A 23,275-nucleotide genomic window follows, 5' to 3' on the forward strand; every position below is an offset into this window, starting at 1 on the left:
TAAAGCGCACTCCTGCACTACATATTTATCCCTGCTATTATTTGCAAAACTATAGAGGCTTTTAAGATATTTAGTAGTTTCTTTCGTACAGAGTCATGGCTATAGTAGTTTTCCAAAAGTTACGAAAAAATCATTTCTCTGTAATGAAGCTACATCGTTCGACCGGCATTCCAAATGTGGCCACCTCATCTTATTTTTATGGTATATCAGGATTACTTTTTCCGGGCTACACAAGAATAGCTACTGCCACATGATCACCATTACAATCATCACCTAACCATCAGCACATCCATACAGTTACCAAACATTTTTATATTCACATTGACAAATAGCATCATTTATATGCCAAGGGCCGGCACTACGCGCTAGGCAAACTAGATCACCTAGGTGCTAAAATTTGAAGGCACTGCGCAAATTCTAAACAACTTTAAATTTCTTAATCCAACTGAATACACCAAATCTCCGTAATAAAGAGAGCAGGCGATGTCATTTCCGGAACAGAACATATAGGACAGGCTTAGAGTAGGACGGGGAAGACGAGAGGATCATGTGGTGTTATGACCTGTCATATGTTGGCATGAAACATTTAAAATTCTGGCCAGATAACATAATTAGTCGGTGATCTGTATGATGCTATATTTTTCGTGTGCAAGTTAATTATAACTTTTTAACAGCGTTTTCAGCTTCTGTAAAGATATAGATGACTTGAGGAATTTGTAGTAAACATAGTTTAAGGAGGCTCATAATGTAGGGTTGGCATAAAGGGCGCATATTGTATGGCTGGGAGAAGAGCACATCACAGGTCTTGAAGAAGCTTTCATTGCAAGATTAGGAGAACGGGAGCACATTGTAAGGATGAAAAAAGGGTCGTACTGGGGAAGGGAAAACACATTGTAGAACTAAAAGGGGGTACACATTATAGGGCTGGAGGAGAGAACGATCAATGTAGGGCACACATTATAAGGGGTGGGAGAAGGAGTATACTTAGGATTGGCTTAGGATTCTGTCTATCCTGGCATCAGTCCTGCACGTACCACCACAACCACCATCACACTGCTGGGGTCAACTTTCCCTTTTAAACTTTTGGGGTCGATAAAATAAGTACCTGTTGAACAGAGGTCGATTCAATCAACTAGCCCCCTTCCACTGAAATTTCAGCCCTTGTGCCTATAGTAGAAAGAATTATCACAGCCACCACTACATACTACACTCATACTGAAAGGTTACGTAATTCTAGCCAACGAGTCTGACGAGTCATCTATAGCGCTGAGAACTTTATAGGTACGAAACCTATGATCACTCCTGGACCGGCCATAACCTATAAACTTTTAAGCATTACTGCTCTAAAGTTTTAGCGTGCTTCATTAATTTATGAACTACTGACCCATTATATATATATATATATATATATATATGTCTCTTAAAAGATAGAGCTCAAAATCGATGCATTGAAGATACTTTATTGCAGCAACAATTATAATAGCAGAAACAACCACAATAAGCCAAACCTATGCACAATATATATATATATATATATATGCATATGTATGTGTGTGTGTGTGTGTGTGTGTGTGTGTGTGTGTGTGTGAATGCGCATGGCTCAGTGGTTAGAGCGTCGAGCTTACGATCGTGACGTGAGTTTGAATCCTGGACCGGGCTGCGTGTTGTGTTCACTGAGCTGTAGCAATGAGTTTGCGACGTCACAGGTGCCAAGCTGTATCAGCCCCTTTGCCGGTGGCACAGAGAGGGGAGGTCGGTATGCATGGGCGACTGCTGGTCTTCCATAAACAACCTTGCCTGGACTTGTGCCTGGGAGAGTAACTTTCTAAGTGCAATCCCATGGTCAGTCATGACCGAAGGGGGTCTCAGCATATATATATATATATATATATATATATATATATATATATATATATATATATATATATAGTTGGAATTTACAAAAAGAAAAAACAAAACAAAAGGCGAAGATGGGTGTGTAAACAACAAACAGATGTATTAGTTTAAAGCTTGGGAAGTGAGGAAGTCTTTTACGTTTCGAGCCTACGCTCTTCAACAGAAAGGAACACAGAAATAAGCAGAGAGAGAAAATTTAAAAAAAGGCTTAGTGGCTAGCGATCAATGATGGCGAATGCCGGACAGAGGTGCTCAGAAAGGAGGGCTAAGAAGAAGGGGAGATAAAAAGTAGTGGTGATTCCAAAACGAAGGTGCACGTATGTGTGTATGTGAGAGCATGTATGTGCGTGTGGATGGGGCTAGTGACCTTGATGTGTGCATGTGTGCATGTGTATGTGGATGATGGTGTGGGTACTGGGAAGTGGTCAGGGCTAGTGTGTGCGGGGAGGTGTGATGTGGTGTGGTATGGTATGGTGGTGTGTGGTGTGATGGTGTGTGGTGTGGTGGTGTTGGGGTGTGGGGGAAGCAAGGGTTGGGTGTGTATGTGGGAGTGGGGTGTGAAGGTTGGGGTGGGGTATGTGGGAGTGGAATGTGTGAGATGAGGTGGGGTGGGATGGGATGTATAGAGATGGTAGGGTAGGAATGTGTAGGGGTGGAGTAACAATGGAGGAGGACTATGAAGGGAGAGGGTGAAAGGGAGGTGGGTAGGAGTGAAGAGAAGTAGGTGTCAGAGCAAGAGAGGAGAGGAGTGGTTTGTGGTAGTGAAGGGAGGAAGTGGGTGTGAGAGGAAGAGAGGAGGGGGATTAGATGAAGAGGGAGGAGGTTTGAGCCCATGTGGTGCAAAAGAGCGAAGAGAGAAGATTAATTCCTGTTCACAGCGAAGACAGGAGTCCAGATGACCCCTGCGTAAGGACAATCCGAAAACGGATAGGTGTTGTAAAGAATGACCAATAGAGTGGAAATGGCACGAGATCAGGGTGTCGTTGCCGCGGAGGTGTTCCGCGAACCAGCCAGCAAAGTGGCGTCCCGTTTGACCAATGTACAGAGAAGGATGGAGAGAGCAGGAGATGCAGAAGATGACGTTGCTAGAAGTGCAGGTGAAGGAGTCAGTGATATGATAGGGTCGATGCTGGGTGCCTGTGTTGGAGAGGAAAGGGCAAGTGCAGCAGCGTGGGTGGGAGCAGGGGATCAAGCCGGGTTGGGAGGTTGGGTTAGGGAAGAAACTGGACCAGGTCACGTAGGTCGTTGGCTCGCTTGAAGGAGAGGAGGGATCGGTTATGGAAGATGTGCGAAGTGGAGGGGTTGGACTGGAATCGCCGGAAGGCTCGGAGAATGGTGCGAAGGAGAGGTAGGGTGGAGGGTGGTAGGTGAGGGAAAACGAGAGACGGGTGACGGTGGATGGATGCGGGGGAGAGAGTAGATGCACAGTCCATGGAGCGTTCTCTGGCAAGGGCGGTGTGGGTAGTGATGAGGGGATATCCACGTAGGATGAAGTGGCGGGCCATGAGTTGAAACTGAGTCTCAAAGTCATGGCTGTCACTGGAGAGCCTGCGCAGACGAAGGAATTGGGCATAGGGAATGGAGAGCTTGGTGTGTTTAGGGTGGGAGGAGGAGAAGTTGAGGTATGAGTAAGAGTCTGTGTGTTTGTAGTGGATGGAGGTGGTGAGAGTGGAGTGATGAATGCTAGCCGAAATGTCGAGAAAGCCGACGGAAAAGTCGGAAATAGTGCAGGAGGGAAAGCTGGGAGGGAAGGGATGAGGGGTAGGTGTGTTAGGGTTGGAGTGACGGGGAGGTTTAGTGAGGATGGGGAGCGTATCAGGGAGGGAGAGCGGGAGGGGAGGAGTTGGGATAGTGGCATCGGGTGTAATGGAATGGAGGAGTGAGTGGAGTTTACGTTGTTTGGTGTGAGCGAGAAATTCATGAAAGAGATGATTTAAATGGATTATATAACGTTAAGTGGAGTTTGCATGGGAGGGCGACTGAGAGGAGAAGATGGAAAAAGCAGGAGGGAGAAGGCGGTCGATGGTGTGTATTTTGGAGAGATTAAAACGAATAGTGGTGCGCATAAGGCGGTAGGAAGTAGTATGGAGTATGGGTAGGATGTTGAAGCAGAGTGGAGAGTGGGATGGAAATGGAGGCTGAAACCTTTAGGGATGAGGCGGTGATGAAGGCAGCGACTGAGAAAGGAAACGTGGCTTGAGAAGCGTGTTTTTTTTTAAGTTAGTAGGGAAGGCTAATAGAAGGTTGAAAGCAGTAGAAAGGAAGTGTGGTGAAGGTGGAGGAGGAAAGGTTTGTAATCGGACATGATTGAAAAATGAGAAGAAAAGAGAAAGGAGAAAAAAGGGGGCAGAGAGAAAGGCAAATAAAGACGTGAGGAGGAAAAATTCAAAAGGTGTGGGGAGAAAAAATACAAGAGGTGAGAGGAGAAGAAAAAATAAAAACAAGGAGAGAAAGAAGGAGGAAGAAGGAAGAAACAGAGAGCAAAGGAGAAGAAAGTGAGAAGAGAAGACAAAATAGAGAGAGGCAAAGTAACAATGTGCAGATTGAGAGAAAAGAGTAAGAAGAAACGACAATAGGAAAAAGCAGAAAGTACAAAAAGAGTTTAGAAAAGTTCAAAAGGTTCAAACATCGTGGTGTATTGGAGCAATTTCTCATCAACGGGAGAGTCCAGTGTAATCCATATGTATGTAGGAGAGGTGCAGAAAAACCAAGTGGAAGTCCGTAGTGTAGGAGAGAAGAAAACCCAGGTAGAATAGTCCGAAGTGTAGAAGGTGTAGAAAATCCAGAAAGAAGTTCGAAGTGTATGAGATAGAGACAAGATGAAACTGGTGCGACCATGTGAGCGTGCAATATATTATTGGGATTTACAAAAAAAAACAAAAAAAAAATACAAAAGACGAAGACGGGTGTGTAAACAACAAACAGCTGTATTAGTTTAACACTCAGTCTAGGGAGAGTCATTATGCCAATGGACTAATCCCAACAGGGAGATGGATGAAACACTGTTACAGTGGAGAAAGCTGGGTTTGTCAGTTCCTAATGCAGTTGAGGATAGACGGAAGCAGAGAGTATGGGACAATCTGTGCTCAGGTGCACTTTCAACTCTCCCTTTGACCAATCTGATTAATTTTCAAGTTATCGCCTACTTTCTGCTTGTGCAAAATTCTCGAGGGACTGGATTGATGCTCTGCTTGTGGCCAACATTGTTAGTCTACTCAGTCTAGATGGGCTCCGCATCTCCATTGCACTCAAAGTGGGAACCAACGTGTGTGGGGGTGTGTGACTGAGATGTCTCTGTGGTAGACTCCTCGACTCCACAGGTCTGTCTCGCTGTCTAAATGCTGATCGTTTCGCTCGTCACACCAGGCTCAAGTTAAGATCCCCTCAATTCTGGAGCTGGCGGGATTATCCAGAAGTGATGGCAAGAGACCAGATGGTCTTACCCTTTGTCCCTGAGTAAGATCTAGGTACCTCATCTGGGACGCCTTAGTCTGTGACTCCTTTGCTCTTTCCCACATTCTGGATGCTGCAATAAATGGGAGGGTCACTTCTTCCGTAGCCAAATAGAACAATGTCCTTAAGTATTGGCAGCCGTCAGTGAACCATTTCTTCCAGCTTGTGGCATTTGAGACGTTAGGAAGGGCTGGGCCGCTAACAGTGAAGTTCTTGTCATCGTTGGCGGCTCACCTTACCGAGATATCAGGTGATACCCATGAGGGTGCTGGGCTGTTCCAACGCTTTAGCCTCGCCATTGACCGTGGTAATGCCACGAGCATGCTGGTTTGCTTCAGTAGGTTCCTTTGAACTTCGTGGTGTGCGACCAATTGAGGCACTTGATGTTGAATTGATGTGATTTTTTCCCCTTGTTCTTTCTCTGTTCATCTTTTTCCATTTTTCTCTCATGATTTTGGATTTATATTTTTAATGTATGCGTATCATATACATATGTGTTATATTCCAATAAAAGTTTCGTTGATAGAAATTGCGTGTATGAAGTTTATAAGAAAGATTTTAGTTAGTTTTAAATCTCAGAAGTATTAACTACATTAATATCTTTTCGCAATAAAACCAATTATATATATATATATATATATATATATATATATATATATATATATATATATATATATATATATTCAGTGAGGTACTGAATGAGCAATTCAAAAGTGTCTTCACCACTCCATTGGAGCACAGACAAGTGAACAAACCAGTGGACTTCTTTGCTACCTCCCCTATAACCAGGGAGGCAGTTATGATGGAATACATCAACATTAGCGACGAAGATGTACTACTAGCTATACATGAAGTGGACACAAACTCAACTGCTGGCCCTGATGGTTTCCCAGCAATCCTCCTTAAATCGTGTAAGCATGCCCTGGCAAAACCCCTCCAGATCCTCTTCCAGAGCTTTCTCGCAAACGGAAGACTGCCAAGCAAGCTGAAGGAGGAAATAATATGCCCAATCCATAAAGGGGGAAGCAGAGCAGATGCCAAAAACTATAGGCCTATCTCTCTGACTTCACACATCAGCAAAGTCATGGAAAGGATAATCAGAGGAAAACTGATCGCATTCCTTGAAGAAAATAAATTGCTGAGTGATACCCAACATGGCTTTCGACCAGGTAGGAGCTGCCTGACCCAGCTCTTACAACATTACGACTGGGTGTTGAGGCAGTTACTCAACAACTCAAATGTGGACGTAATATACCTTGATTTTGCAAAAGCTTTTGACAAAGTGGATCATGGTGTGATATGCCACAAACTGCGTGATCTTGGCATAGCTGGAAAACTTGGAGAGTGGTTACATGACTTTCTGAAAGATAGAAGTCAGGCAGTAGTGGCTAATGGAGCCACCTCTATGAGAACACAAATAATGAGCGGTGTTCCACAGGGCACTGTCTTGGGAGCATTGCTTTTTATAGTCGCTCTCTCGGATATGCCTTCAAGTGCCCGGATAGCCACTCTTGCAAGCTACGCAGACGATACAAAAGTCTCGCAGAAAATACAGAACTCCAGTGATGTTGCACACCTGCAGCAGGAATTGGACTCAGTTTACAGATGGGCTGAGGACAATAATATGCAGTTTAATGCTGAAAAATTCCAAGCCCTGCGCTACCAACGTCCAAAACTGAATATTAAACTTACAGAGTACACTGGTCCACAGGGAATTTCAATCCCAGAGCCTAAATCAGTGAAAGACCTGGGTATCGACATGAGTGATGATACCTCTTTCCAAGTGCACATTACCAGAATGGCAACAAAGTGCAGACGATTGGCTGGATGGATCCTGAGAACATTCAGAACCAGAGATAAGGAAACCATGATGATACTCTGGAGGACATTCGTCCTCAGCCGCCTGGATTACTGCTCACAGCTGTGGTCACCCACCAGTCTGAAATTAACAGCAGACCTTGAAGCAATCCAGAGGAGATTCACAAAGAAGATTGTCTCTTTGCAACTGCTCAGCTACTGGGAAAGGCTGAAACAGCTAAGACTCTACTCCCTGGAGAGAAGGCGGGAGAGGTATGCAGTAATATACATCTGGAAGATCCTGGAAGGAATTGTGCCAAATTTTGGCATTGAAAGCTACACCAATGCCAGAAGGGGACGACACTGCATAGTGCCAAAGATCCCAGCAATGCCATCACGCTTCAGGACCAGTTACTGCAACAGCTTGGGATTCAGGTTCCCACAGCTTTTTAATATTCTCCCAAAGAGCCTGAGGAATCTGCACAAAGTAGATGTAGGAGTTTTTAAATCAAAGTTGGACCTCTTCCTATCGAGAGTCCCAGATGAACCTACCTCGCGGCAGGAGGTGCAAATGAGGGTTGCTAAATCAAACTCCATTCTTCACCAAGTGCCACATATTGTAAGAGGCTCCCTGTAATAACAGTGTAGCAACACGGTGGTGCATCAGCATGGCCACAGCTCTAAGCTGAAACTTTAAAAAAAAAAAAACAAAAAAACATACATACATACATACATACATATAGTGGGTGTGTGGTAAGTAGCTTGCTTACCAACCACATGGTTCCGGGTTCATTCCCACTGCGTGGAATCTTCGGCAAGTGTCTTCTACTATAGCCTCGGGCCGACCAAAGCCTTGTGAGTGGATTTGGTAGACGGAAACTGAAAGAAGTCCGTCGTATATATGTATATATATATATATATATATATATATATATATATATATATATATATATATAAATTTAAGGAATGGAGTAAACGCATGTTATAACTGCATACTTTATTCCGACATATGTTTCAAAGAATTACAATTTATGCGATCCATAGGAATCGTCGATGTTAAAAATGTAAAAAAAAAAAACATTCCTCTCCAATAACAAATTTTTTTATTAGATCTATATTATCCTATCTACTCACAAATCTACAATCTGAATTTTCCTTTCTCTCCATCTCTTCCAGTTTTTTTTTTTTTTCTTCTTGTCCAACCTACTATCTGGTAGCGTCCAAATCTCTAACGGTTTTTTCAAATGAATTACGTCATAACCTTATCCAACTATAGTTATCATACTCGGTCATAATGTCTTACGTTTAAGATGATTTCCATGCATTTCCCTGAGGAGAAGTTTACATTTTTAACATCGACGATTCCTATGGATCGCATAAATTGTAATTCTTCGAAACATATGTCGGAATAAAGTATGCAGTTATAACATGCGTTTACTCCATTCCTTAAATTTTTATATATACTCAAATACCCAAAATATCAAGGAGTTTCTGCCTCACTAACAGGAATTACACCACAGTTATTTTGTGATCTTTGCTACCTTGGTTTCTATTAACCCATTTATTCTATCCGAATTATTATTTATTAGGATAAAATAAATATATATAATTAAATATATATATATATATATATATATATATGTGTGTGTGTGTGTATATGTTTGTGTCTGTGTCCCCCAACATCGCTTGACAACCAATGCTGGTGTGTTTTAGTCCCCGTAACTTAGAGGTTTGGCTAAAGAGACCGATAGAATAAGTACTAGGCTTACAAAGAATAACTCCTGGGGTCGATTTGCTCGACTAAAGGCAGTGCTCCAGCATGGTCGCAGTCAAATGACTGAAACAAGTAAAAGAGTAAAAGAGAGAGAGTAATATATATATTTGTTCATATGATGATATCTCCACAATGTGTTGATGAGAAAAGCATGTAATCGCTACCAATATAGCAAGAGATTTCTCCGCAAAGGTCTAAAGTAGACTCCTTAAGGATCGATCTCCTTGGTTATATATCAAAAATTTAAAATTTAAAAGAGAGTTTTGACGCTGATATCCATTATTATTGAAGTTTATTCCTATGTCAACAATTATATATATTATGTTTTTTCACTTTTTACCTGAATTTTATATTTTTATTTTTTTATTTTTATATTTTGATATTATTATATATTTTAAAATTATTTTTAGGTTTTTATATAGTTATAGGGTTAATGGTTTGTGTTTTTTTTTTCTACATATAGTTTTTCTGTTTTTTCTCCCCTCCAAACTTTTTTCCGTGCGCTTATAGACACGTAGAAAGTTATGACCTCCCAAAGTCTGGGGGGTAAAACCCTGTAGTTATGCCCAAGGAACTTTATATGTGCGCATGGATACGTGCGCACTTTGAGATATGTGCGTGCGTGCGTGTATGATATACGCAGGTTTAGACGGGGTTTGCCACTACACAGTAATTTCCCTTTGTTTATTTCCCCTCTGCTTATCTCCCTTTGGGTTTAAAGGTCATTTTTCAAAAGAATTTCCGGTAGCTGGATAACTGAGATGTTGGAGTGGATCCCCACCCTGGCATCCGAAACTCGGAGTTTTATAATGGCTACTGAATAAGTGTCACATACCTTTACATACATATATATATATATATATATATTCCTATGTCAATAATTATATATATATATATATATATATATAAAGCCTTTGAAAGCAAACAAAACTTGGGATCGATCCAACAAGTTTTAGTCTTCCTAGACTTTCAGCATAGAAAAAATATCCATCCTTTACAATCGGAGTTATAACTATCTTTACTATATACTAACAAGACACCGTTAAACAGGTCCATCAAATTTACATAGCTGCTCACATGCTGACAACCTGGTTAATTAGTTAATTAATAAAGTACTGCTGAGCGTTTGGGGGGTAATTTAAAAAGGAAGGCGTATACATTTTATTTTTAATTAACATGTAATTTTAGCTCCGCAGTGGGTTAGGGTTAGGGTTAGGGTTAGGGTTCCTATCTTTCTGCAATAGAAAAAATTAGGTAGATCCCCCTAAACTTCCGCTAGAGAAAAAATATCTATCGCCTATCTATCGAATATGAGTATTATTTCTCTAGTGAATGTCGAGGAAGATTAGAAACTAATAAATGTCTGTCCATTTTCTACTTTTTACAACGGAACTAAAATTAATGCTTATCAAAATGTTTGACCTTACATTAGATTTCCAAGTGTGTGTATGAAGGTGGGGGTGTGCACAGTGAAAAAAGGGGATAAAAGCAAACTTGTTCTTGTGCTATATTACTGATACACACATACGTTTACACAGAACTCAGCGAAGGTAAAGTATACGCACACCCGGTGTTTAGGGGTAGGTTAAGGGTTAGTGTTACGCCGAAAATGGGTAGTGTGCGTATTCTTTACCTCCATCCAGAACTCACTTTCGTCCAGATTCATCTCCATCTTATATACTATTAAATGTAGTAGGTATGGTACAGGCGATGTAAAAGTCTTTCTGTTACTGTAGTGACCGTTACTCTGCGAACTAGTCAATTGAGTATCACGTATGATGCAGGTATAACATTCGTTATACTTGTATCTAACCCTTTCACTTCACAGCCTCTAAACCTTTCCCGAAGCATCTTCTACTTACTAAAATAATTTAACTAACTTTTACAGGAGATACATTTCTCTGTTCTACACCGCATACCAAGTCATTGACTGTCTAAGGTACGAGAGAACTGTAATGCGGGGAATAAAATACGGTTCACCCTACCTCTCGTTGTTGGCTGTCCAGCTGTGTTAAGTCCAAACACGTGCCCGACCCGTCTCACCTAATGTTAGCAGCTGACACTACCAGTCCCTGGCTCCATTGGCGTCCGTTCACCACGACTGCTCCAGGCTGAAAGAGGACGACCTTGCTCTTGCTTCCCTCATTTCCTATCTCCCTTTCCTTTTCCGGTGGGGACCCTTGACGCCACAGCCCTTTCCTTCCGGTTCAAACTAATACTAATATTAAAGCAAGCACTAGCAGACTTCATGTAGCTAATAAATTATAACTAATCAAAATTACAATCTTTAATATTGATAATAGTCATTTTTCATCATAACACATGTCAAAGGAGACAACTCTGACAATTTTATTAATTGAAGATGCAGAATATTTCACTCTGAGTTAAAAGTGTAAAGATTAACTTTGCTTTGTAATAATATGAATGTGCAGATTTGATGCTTCGCCTTAATCCAGCAGATGTATGATCAAAGGCTTTGCAGCCGCTCCAATCACATGTGGTTTTTTTTTTTTTTTTTCTTTCAGACATATCAATTGTCAATTTTTTAAAGAAGGTATGGTGTGGTTTGATTTGAGAGAAAATTGGCTGCTAATTCCAGACTTTTGTCATTTAATTGAGTGTTGACAGTTTAGACTTGCGGAAATTAAAGTGGAATCGATATTTCCTTACATCTTTCTGGGAGCTATAAATAAGTACTAAGAACAATCGAATTCGCTCTGCACGTCCTTGTTTCAGTTTTATTAATTTAAGCTGCTAAGTGTAACCGTTCCATCTCTCATTTCCTTTTCCTTGACTAATTGCCTGTTAAGAGAAGTACGAAAAATCTATCAGTTGATATATTTTTATTCGGAAACAGATGTGCATGAGTGGTGTTCATTAAAGATTTTTCCTGACCCACTTCCCAAGGACTGGGATAAACGAAACTGGGCATTGCTATTAGTCCTTCTCTACATAGCTACAACCAATGGTGACACACTTCTCCCATCGTTTTATGCAGCTGTGAAGACCTCGTCTGTAGAAGTCGGTAGGTTGCGTCTGGAGTCAAGACTTTACATCCGAAATAAGTTCATCACCATCCGAAAATTGCTTCCCCTTCAAAAAAGACTTCATGGTTGGCAAGGAGTGGAAGTCAGATGGTACGAGGTTGAGAGAGTAAGAAGGATGAGAAAGGATTTCATAGCCGCAGGAGTGTGCTTTCATCTGGGCAATATGGGGCGTTGCCATGGAGGAGGCGGACTCCTTTGGTCAGTATGCGACGCCTCTCTGCTTTGATGGCGTCCTGTAATTTCTGCAGCAGAGAAGCATAATATCCCCCCCCCCGTTAATTGTGGTGCCCTTTGTCAGAAAATCCATCATCACTACTCTACGCTGGTCCCAAAAGACTGAGCATCACCTTGCCTACTGAGGGTTGGACACAAGCCTTCTTTGGATGTGGTAAGTTATCATGCTTCCATTGCTTGGACTGGAGTTTAGTCTCAGGATCATAGTGATGGACCCATATTTCATCCTGTGTGATAAGTCTGCCGAAAAAGTCCAGATCGTTTTCTTGGCACATTGCCAAAAGAGCCTGAGTGTAATTGACTCGTTTCTGCTCCTGAAAAGGTGTGAGCATCCGGAGAATCCATCGTGCAGACAACTTCTGCATGTGCAAATGGTCGTGAATGACTTTTCCACGAACCATACACTTATCTTCACTTCTTGCGCTAGTTGCCGAATAGTTATACGGTGATCCTCCAAAATGGCGGTTTCCACTTTTTGGATGGTTTCATCATCAATGGCGGAATGTGGTCGTTCAGAAATAGAAGCAGTTTCCACTGATGAACGACCACATTTGAACTGGCGATGCCAGTGCTTGACTACGTCGTATGATGGTGCATTGTGACCATAAACTTCTTTCATCTCATCGAAAGTCTCTTTTGGGGTACGATCTTTCAAGTATAAGAACCTGATCACATATCTGCATTCAACTGCCTCCATTATAACACCGTTGTCCACTTCAGCAGCCTAAAAGACAAACGAATGCTAGTGGAAAGTTGCAATTTACAATGTGACATGTAGAGACATGTATGATTATACTTGTACGAGTTCCGTTTCCTGCAATAACCGGAAGTGGGTCAGGGGAAATCTTTAATGAACACCCCTCGTATGATCAGTTTTGTCATATGTAATAAAGGTCGACTATCCAGCTGGATAGACAAACCATCTAGAAATTCATCTTCTATTATAATTTGTTTCACATGTATGATGCACTAAAGCAATATAAATCGACGAGGTACTACTTAACTGGTACTTCATTTTATCGATCTTGAAAGGATGAAAGGCAAAATTGACATCGGCAGGATTTAAACGTAAGCTATGTGACGTTAGATATTGAGTTCGACTCTCTAATTCAATTTACACTTATGTAATGAATTGTGTTAAATAATTAAATTAGAGAGAAATGCGATGACAAAATAGTGTTTAATTTTTTTTCACCCAATAAATACGGGAAACATCTTCGGATATGATTCTAATTTCTTTTAGCGTCATCAGTTTAAGTTCTTATACTTTAAAAACAACCGTTCGCTAAATAAGTATAACGAAATAGAATTGTCTAGAAATTAAATAATCCTGAATTTATATATAGTTTGATAATTAAGTGTTGAGATCTAATCCTCTCGAACGAAAATGAATCATTATTTATAAAATTACTGTTAGTTGTGTTTGTTTTTGCAGACACGATCCTCCCAGTAACAAGGACGTAAGCAGTTTCAAAGATGTTCTCCTTGGAGCGTACTCATTATTATAGCAGTCACATCTTCCTGTTTTATCTACTGCTGTTGGTTACCGCACAACAGTATAGTCTTCGATTGGACGAACACAACTCGCCTCCTGACGTTATACCTACTAGTCCATACAACTTGAAGTACTCAGTACCATTAAATGAACTGACTAGTTATCCAATTTTTGCCTATTTTTATAGGTTGGATGGAAGTGAAGTTAAGGATGGTTCTCTAAACGATCAAGAAGTAACAGTGACCAGTAGGAGTACTACGAACGTTGACAGCTGGAGAATGTCCGGTGGTAAGCTATGTCAAAATACTAATCCTGATGTATTTCTACCCATGAGATATAATCGCCACACATATGTCAAGAAATGTGGCTCGACAATCGGACCGACCACATTAAAAGTGAAAGTATTCAATGGAACCATTATAATCGATTGGCTTATGCATTCTCACGAAAGGTATTTAGTGCCAGACATCGACCGAATATATAGAATCGATGTCCCTGGTCTATCTATTCGGATAGACACGTATCCTTTCCGTATAACCACTCCTGCTGCTAAACTCGTCATCACCAAACACCCACCGTCAAACATCCAAGCCAACACAGGTTTTAATGTTACGGCCGAGATACATGATAATGTAGGTAAAGTTATTACGTCGGGTCTAGACTCCATCGCTTTTGTAGAGTTGACTGTACCATATCGCTATAAAGAATTTTATTATCGAAGGAATTTAGACATGATGTTGAAACACACTGACATCCGATTGGCAGGCAGTTCGACCATGATACACCAAAGTACCAATGATATAATTATACGAAAACAAGCCGTAGCAGGTAAAGTTATATTCGAAGACATTCGGATTTTAGATGTTGTAGTCGGCTTTCGCTTGAATTTAACTATGTATATGGCGAGAGATCCATGGATCAGAATACCGAACTGTAAAACTTGCTATGATGATTTAAGTCGTAAAAACATTTATGAATCCGAAAACTATGTTAAATTTTTTGATTTATCCGACAGCATTCTTGCAGGAATTCCAGCTATGGCTTTTACGAAACCTATTAATGTTGAAGCCCAGAGACTTGCAAGTTTACAAATTATTCACAATTTAAAATCAACCAGTTCATCTATCAAAATTACTCGAAATTTTCCTATTCCAGGAGAAATGAAAATAATGATTATAGATGTTAATGGGAATAGAATTTACTCTGGTCCAGATTCCAAGATAAACATCGATGTTAAAACGACCCCCCCGAATATATGCCTTTCAACGGACATGACAAAAACGATAATAGATGGCTTGGTGGAACTAAGAGGTTCAATATGTTCAATTTCTAGTTCGGTGAGGTTGATAATTTCCTCAACTTCACATGCAGGTGTAAGCGTTCAAACTCCAATTTTTACTGTGATTGGTCTAGTTCATATAGGGCACATTGGGGATTTCAATACAGCTGGAACGATTAAAAGTCCTTATCCACATATAGATACTTTTGTAAAATTCGCTGCTGCTGACATAAGCTGGGGCGGGATTCCTGGAATTTTTGAACAGTATGGTATGTCAATTGCAGTTGAATCAATCAACACTAATGATGAAATAGAATTTACTGTTCAGCAGTACCAAATGTATAAAGAAACACATCAAAATAGCGAATCGGAATTGAGAGGTATCCTTCTGTCAGCAAGTTCATTGGTTACAAAAGCCGTAGCCAGAAACTCAATGATAGACAACATTCCGGTCATTGCATTGACTGAGAAAGATAATTCTTTTCTGCGATACAATTTATTCAATAAAATTTGCTGGGGATGGCCAGAAATTTACAGTTTTTTTCTGAAAGCTTGTAAAGATAGAAGATGGCTCCAGATGTCATCTATCAGCTCCAGCGAAAAGTCTGTTGATATTGAATTCTTCAACAGTGCACAAATATTCGACGTTAAGATCACAATGCCAGTGATCGTCCCAGAATTCGACTCTTACAGCGATTCCCCTTGGCAACCAGAATTTTATGGTGAAGCAATGAGATTTCTAAAGGATGCCGGGACAAAAATAATTATTTGTTTTGCCACTCGCTCTTTACCATACATTTTGCGTTCTGGAATCCGATTTGGTATTTCTGCACTTGATGGTTATCAGTGGCTTTTTATAAGTGAAAATGCTCGATCCTTTCCTTTAATGAACGAAGCCGTCTGTCAATGGGAACCGAAATGTACCCATGCTTATCGTGGGTCACTACTATTCATAGAAACTTACGATTTTGGAAACTTCCAGACAGAAAGATGGCTACATACACTCGAAAGATTTTATAGTATTGACAGAACAGAGTATTTAGGAAGTAAAGCAATATATCCAAATGAAGAACTAGCATCTTATTTGGCACTGGGTTATGATGCCATGTGGTTGTTGGCTCAAGCAATCAGCAACATAGTTTCCAGACAAAAGACCGCTTTTGGAGATGAAATTTCAAACGAACTGAAAAAAATTAATTTGAATGGACTGTCAGGAAAGGTGCGTCTCGATGAGAGCGGTAAAAGATCTGACTTTATGGGAAGTATCATTTTGATTAATCCCATCGGCAATGTTTCTGAATCCCACCCTAATTTAGTAGCCCTCCCGATAAGACTTATACTATGGAAAGATTCTGGTGAAATAGAGTTGAATTACCAAGCTAAATACCCATTGAATAAGCCTCCATATAATTATGTACTACCACCAATGTCGCTTCCCGTGGCTGATACGTACAATATTAGAACATATCATTCAGTTTCAGGAATGATTAGCGAGCATGAAAATAAATTAATTGAAGCTCCAAACGAACCATGGCCATCTATAAGCTTTGAACGGACGGAGAAGTTAGTAACACCTTTTAGGTGTAAACAAAACTGTGGTGATCTTATATCGGAAGACGATGTTACAGTCTTCAATAATGGTGTCTGCATTGCGGAGAACGTGTGTGTGTGTAACAAAGGATATTTAGGAGATGGATGTATTAATGTTTCATGCAGTTGCGTTCATGGCGGATGTAGCTCGCCAGACATATGTACCTGTAAATCGGGCTGGAAAGGGTCGCGCTGTGACCAACCGGTATGTAACACTCCTTGCAAGCATGGAAAATGCGTGAAGCCCGATAAATGCCAGTGTGAATCATCAATGTGGCTCGGTAAATATTGCTCAATACACCTTGCAGCCATTCTCGTTCCAGTTATTTGTTCTCTGGTGTTGCTCATATGTTTTATATATCTATTGATAAGGTATTTAATCAAACGCATCCAACTCAGAACTGCACTGGCAAATCTCGAGTGGCTCGTTATCTGGGACGAAGCTGTTAAAATCGATTCTCAAGAAAAAGATACGAAGAACGTTTCAACTGCGACCCATGTTAGTCGAATGTTTAATGACTTGTACACGTGGAAGCGTGAGAAATGGTTTGTGAAACGCTTCAACTGTAGAACCATTGACCTTGATGATGAAGCGGTCCGACTAGAAATGGTTGAACTGACGACTTTGAATCACAAAAATTTAATCATTTACGGTGGAGCCTGTCTCACATATCCAAACGTGTCTTTTTTTCTTGAGCCAGCGAATAAGGGCAGTCTTGAAGATATTCTTATCAATGATGCTATACAACTTGGTTGGGATTTCCGATTTTCTTTTCTAAAAGACATCTGCTGTGGAATGGATTTCATTCACAGTAAAACTAATATTGGCTCTCATGGACGTCTCAAATCATCGAATTGTTTACTTGATAACCGCTGGTGCATTCGTTTGTCCGGTTTTGGCTGTCCATCAATTCGCTATGGACAGTACCTTATGGCTGGAGAAGAGAAAGATTGGCAGACTGAATTATTAAAGATGAACGAACTTTTTTGGACGGCTCCTGAACTACTAATAACTGTTGAGTGTCTAAATGATGTTCAGATGGGTACTAAAGAAGGGGATATTTATTCATTTGGAATAATTGCTTCTGAAATTGCCACCCGAGACATACCGTTCGCTTATGAACGGATGTTCCTATCTGTAAGCGCTATTTTGGATCTCATAGTGGAGAAAGACAGTCCTCTTCTAGAAGAGGAGAGAAAAGTATGGCAGTCAATTGGAGGCGATATATTTGTTATTCGGCCACAACTTAAAAGCGAGCATTTGCCTGAAGGGAAAACAACTCAGAGAAAATTTCTCAAAATGCTTGAAGACGTATGGAACGATGAACCTCTGCTCAGACCTCCATTTTCAAAGCTTCTTGCAGTGTTAGATAATATTCATCCGACAAAGGGAGAACTAATGGACAACTTAATTCGACTATTGGAATCTTATTCCAATAATCTTGAACAAGTGGTGATTGAGCGCACCCACGACCTCGAAGTAGAAAAGGCAAAAATTGATCATATTATAAGTCAAATGTTGCCCAAGAAAGTGGTAGAGGAATTAAAACACGGAAATAAAGTGGAACCAGAAGACTTCAGCTGTGTCACTGTATTCTATAGTGATATAGTCGGATTTACAACGATCGCGAAAAACAGCCAGCCTATGCAAGTGGTTGATCTGTTGAACAACCTCTACAGTACATTCGATTCTATACTGCACAAATATGACGTCTACAAAGTGGAAACTATCGGAGATGCCTATGTTGTTGCAAGTGGCGTCCCCGAACGAAATGGAAATGCTCATGCAGGTGAAATTACGACAGCAGCGATGGACTTAGTCATAACCATGTTGGCAATGAAAGTACCGCATTTACCCGACTGTAAACTTCTGTTGCGTATCGGCGCTCACTCTGGACCAGTTGTTGCCGGAGTTGTTGGTTTAAAGATGCCTCGCTACACCCTTTTTGGCGACACAATGTTAATTGCAGCCACGATGGAATCGACTTCAGAACCTTTGCGTATTCAGCTTAGTGAACACACAGTAAAAATTCTTGATCAACTCGGAGGATATGAAACTGAGCTACGCGGAGAAATGACTGTTGCTGGACGTGCTCTAACAACATTCTGGCTGATAAGTAAAGACGGATACGAAGGAACTCTTCCTCAGGTTGTGTGTCAATAAATGCTGAACCGGTTGCGCCTTGGCAGTGCATTCTTGTACATTTTTTTCAACCTCACTATTGTTAGAGTTATTATGATAACCAGTCTCAAATTATTGTTATCGCCGTTGTTGGTATATAGTAATAATAATGATGATGGTGATGATGATGACAACAGCAACAACAATACCAGCAGTAATAGTAGTAATAGCAGCAGCAGCAACAACAACAGCAGCAGCCTCAGCAGCAGTAGTAGTAGTAGTAGTAGTAGCAGCAGCAGCAGCAGCAGCAGTAGTAGTAGTAGTAGTAGTAGTAGTAGTAGTAGTAGTAGTAGTAGTAGTAGTAACAATATCAACAACGATAATAATTATTTCATTGATCACAAGGACTAATACAAGGACAAGAAACAAAACATTGGACATTAATATCAAGTAAACAGGTGAAATCAATAAACGTCAGTGGATAATAAAATATTAACAAGAAAAGATTTGCAAAGAGAGTAGGGGCAACCAACTAAAAATTTTTTTTTCTGGCGGGGGATCTACACCAAGTTCCGGATTACTTTGACACATCAAAAGTAAAATCTCCTCTCTATGGTTCTTGCCGTTCATTTACAGTCGCAAAATTATAGAAGGTCTATTTAACCTATTTCTAATTTAGGCACAAAGCCAGCGATTTTGAAGTGGGGTTTAGTCGATACCATCAAACACCAGTACTTGAATGCTACTTTATTTTATCAATCCCGGAGGCACGAAAAGTAAACTTGTACTCGGTGGTGAACTCAGAATATAAAAAGCCGATAGAAATATCGTAAAGTATTTTATCCCAACGCTCTAACAATTCTGTCAATTCACTGCCAGTAAGTAGTAGTAGTAGTAGTAGTAGTAGTAGTAGTAGTAGTAGTAGTAGTAGTAGTAGTAGTAGTAGTAGTAACAATGATGATGATGATTTCTTTTAATCTTCACCGAGGTAACAGATAGTGGGACGGATACAAAGACATATAAAGAGTGAGGATTTATTTATAATGGAATGATAAAAAGAATCATGAAATATTAGTATTCATGATGATCATGATCATTACTCAATCCTTCTGATAGAGGAAGATTCAAGGGCCAATCGAAGAACTCCACCATTTAAGAACTCCCTTAACATCAAGAGAAACTGCTCCCCCACCTCCCAGTTATTACAGGCTTATGCTGAGAACGTTTTCATTTTCACCTACTTCTCAATAAATTCATTTATCTCCGCCATTAATATTTTTCAGATTGCTGGAGTGGATCATTCACTGATCCTTTTGACCGATCGGTAGTGGACATTCTAGATAAGCGCTTAGTCTCAGTCTTTTCTTCACGCTGGACTGCAGCTCTGTCAAGAAGACAAGCTGCAAAGAAATACCTCACGAATGGTACAGAGAATGCCTAACGCACCATGGTGCTGGCAGCAGATGGACTACACTACTAGTAGAATACGTCCTTTTCACAATAAATTGAATACCAGATGCTCCAATTTGATCAGATTGTAATTAGAGCAATGCACAATGGTCAGATGGTAAATCATAACTGAGCCGATGTTGGTATTCGTTACTTTTGCCCGACCTCCGAACTTTTAAGGACAGCTTCCTTTAAGCCCATTTCTAGGTAAAGCTGGCTACCCTGTTCGTTACCTTATTCCAGTTCCGATTCACCTAGATGTCAGAACCGAACCAGACACCGAGCAGTTTAATCGGTTCCACGACACTACCCATGGCATAGAACTGCCTCTCCAGGTACCGATCTGCAAGCTCATGGATTTGTCCGGGTTGATCTTAGTTTATTAATAATATCATCTCGTATTCCTCTGGAATAATCTTTTCTACTATAGGCACAAGGCCTGAAATTTGGGGGAGGGAGATAGTCGATTTCGTCAACCCTGGTGTTTCACTGGTACTTAATTTATCGACCCCGAAAGGATGAAAGGAAAAGTCGACCTCGGCGTAATCTGAACTCAGAACGTTGCAGCAGACGTGCTAATGATTCTGCTAACATTCCTCTGGAATAATGCAGAACGCCTCCACTTCACTGGATGAACCTGTTCAGGATTGCGCTTCCTCGACCTGAACACCGATGACAAGCACCGATATTTTCGCTAACACCTTGGCTAAAATATTTGCAGAGTTGTGTACCGAAAATTGTCTACGAGGTCTCTTTACCATGTCCTTTCTCAGCAGTATCACCACTCTCCAGCTCACAGCATTAGAAATTATTCCGTTCTCTACTAGTCGCAATAGACATCTCCCAAATGATTGCCAAACAAGTTTGACATGAATTCGAACAAAATCGAAGTGCAGGCCATCCAAACAATTCATGTGCAACTGCTCCTCGCCTCCAATATTTCAGCTGCTTTCCACAGCATTTCGTAACTTCTGACCAGAGTGGCGACAAGCCACCGAGATTCGAAATCAGTCCACTACCATCTTCAACCTATCGCTCGCCTGAAAAGACGAGCAGTGTGTTGTCGAAAGCCGCACCCACTTATCCGGAACCGTGTTGCACGAGCCTGCCATGACCCGTTAAAGACCTAATTGTGGTTTCGTAACACGGTTCATAGCCCTGGCAACGCAACCTTCGCATTTCACACTGAGGAAATGGCCAAGAGCCATTCTCGCTGCTAACATATCGGTCGCGATTCCTTTAATAGTTATCCCTTCTAGATTGCTAACTCCAACTTTTTTCTTCCTATCGCTAGCTCTTTGCTAAACGCTACTGTGTCAGATCTCATCGCTCATTTAAGGGTGTCCCACCACTGTTTGTTAACGATTTCTCCCGTCAAATGCTATTAATGAATTAGTTAATTCATTAATATGGTCCTTGTTGCCTTTGCGCACCAGTAAGGACACATTAAATTTCCAGTAACCTGGTCCTTGTCTAGAGGTCCTGTCAAAGTCGATCGAATAAATCGCAAATTTGTGGTCTGTGTAGTTGATGTCCACATTATCCCCATCGGCTTACCTGTCAAATACTCTATCTAGTAACGATCTAGACGATCTATTGCAATTGTTTTATATCCACACTGGCACGTCAGAGAAATCGAGTCAGTACCTGTCAGATAATTGAAACTTCTGAGCAAGTTTACGAGGTTTTAGCACTCCTTCTTGACTCTAGCTCCACATTCTCTCCGTGCGTCTTCAATACTGTTACATTCCCCTACAAGTGATGATAATCGGACGTTTCTAACTAGGGCTCCTACTAATCTTTTTTTTTTCTACCGCTGTTTCTATACTAAACATTATCGATTCTATTTTAATCGCTCTTTTTTTAAAGCGTACCTACATTTGTTGTTAAACGATTGCTCCCGTCATCGCTCAATTAATTAATTCGCTTATCCGGCCTCTGTGAGCTTGGCGCGCGAAAGCAACGCATTCAGCTTCCAGTAACCGGGATCCTGACTACAAAATCTATCTAGGTCAACCGTATAGAACACAGATTTGTGATTTGGGTAACAGACGATTTTAAATTGTGGACAATCTGTGCTATCCTATCTGCAAGTCTATTGAATACTCTATCTAGAAACGATCTGAACGATCCGATTCATTTTGCTCACGTTCACAATAGTACATTCTGGAAATCCAGGTGGTACGTGACAGATTGTTGGAAACGTCTGAGTAGGTATGTAAGACTTTTGCACCTCCTCTTTTGTTAGCTAGGTCTACACAGTCCCTACATGCATCCAAGATACTGTTCCGATTACCCATATGCACTAAAGAGCGACACGTTTCTAGGAAGGCCTCAAGACACCCGAAGAAGTTCGGCCGACCGCGCTCCTGCCGGGGCGGCGTGGGGGTACTTGTTTGTTTGAAGGTATGACCTTTACTGCTGGTCAAATACCACCGACTTACCTTCTAGGTCCCGGAAGATGGTTTGTATCACAATATCTAACCCTTTCTAAAACAGCACAGAGACTTCGCCCCCCCCTATTCCATCAGGTATAGAGATCCATGTACCTCGTAGCCACCAAAAGTGAATGTGAAGGCTCGTATCCCAGAAACTCTGATCTCGCTGATGGCCATCACATCAACAGCAAGTGTTTGGAGGTCGTTGAGTAAGTGCCCCTGTTTCCAAGACGACTCCAGTTTACGTGTATTCACGCAGCCTATTTTGAGTAAGGTTATGCTCGATAAGAAGGTACCTCTTACCTTATTCTTGTGGAAGGACCGTTGTTTTACCCTTCCGGCCAGTTGTGGATATTTCCACAAGGAGTTCTTAATATATTCTTTTGTATATACACCCACGGATATTTTCTATTCCGCCGGGATATTTTGTTTTCAGTTTGTAGTATGCTTGTTGGTCAGTTCTTAGAATTTTAATGCGAGTTGGCACGTCATGTGGTGGTGTCATAAAGTCATTGAGCTTAATGTTTGTATGTTGATAGGTATGTTCAATTAATTCTTTATCGTGTGCTTATGGCCATGTAGTTGAAATTTTTTTCTTTTCTTCAGTTTGCTGTTGCTGTTGGTGAGTGTGAATTTGGTTGCGTTTATGGTGGTATTTGTTGGTGTTTATGAGGATGATGGTGTTTGTGGTGATGGCTGTG

At 40.9% G+C, this 23,275-nt stretch overlaps 1 protein-coding gene, 1 long non-coding RNA gene and 1 pseudogene across 2 annotated transcripts in view; 1 reads left to right on the top strand and 2 right to left on the bottom strand.

Annotated features, from left to right (window-relative positions):
* The window catches only part of LOC149132034 (uncharacterized), a 29,528-nt gene extending 18,440 nt beyond the window's left edge, over positions 1–11,088 (bottom strand). Inside the window, exon 1 of the long non-coding RNA XR_016244971.1 lies at positions 10,906–11,088. This is a non-coding gene — a long non-coding RNA (uncharacterized LOC149132034). The remainder of the gene's footprint in view (positions 1–10,905) is intronic.
* The window catches only part of LOC106877831 (uncharacterized), a 53,656-nt gene extending 34,905 nt beyond the window's left edge, over positions 1–18,751 (top strand). The window contains exon 2 of the mRNA XM_014926858.2: positions 13,637–18,751. Within this exon, the coding sequence (XP_014782344.1) occupies positions 13,678–18,729 (5,052 nt within the window). The 5' untranslated portion in view covers positions 13,637–13,677 and the 3' untranslated portion in view covers positions 18,730–18,751. The remainder of the gene's footprint in view (positions 1–13,636) is intronic.
* LOC149132035 (histone-lysine N-methyltransferase SETMAR-like) lies at positions 11,438–12,898 on the bottom strand (annotated as a pseudogene).
* Positions 18,752–23,275: the final 4,524 nt, after the last annotated feature.

Source organism: Octopus bimaculoides, chromosome 18 (genome assembly GCF_046866305.1).
Source record: "Octopus bimaculoides isolate indiv1 chromosome 18, ASM4686630v1, whole genome shotgun sequence".
Taxonomy (NCBI): domain Eukaryota; kingdom Metazoa; phylum Mollusca; class Cephalopoda; order Octopoda; family Octopodidae; genus Octopus; species Octopus bimaculoides.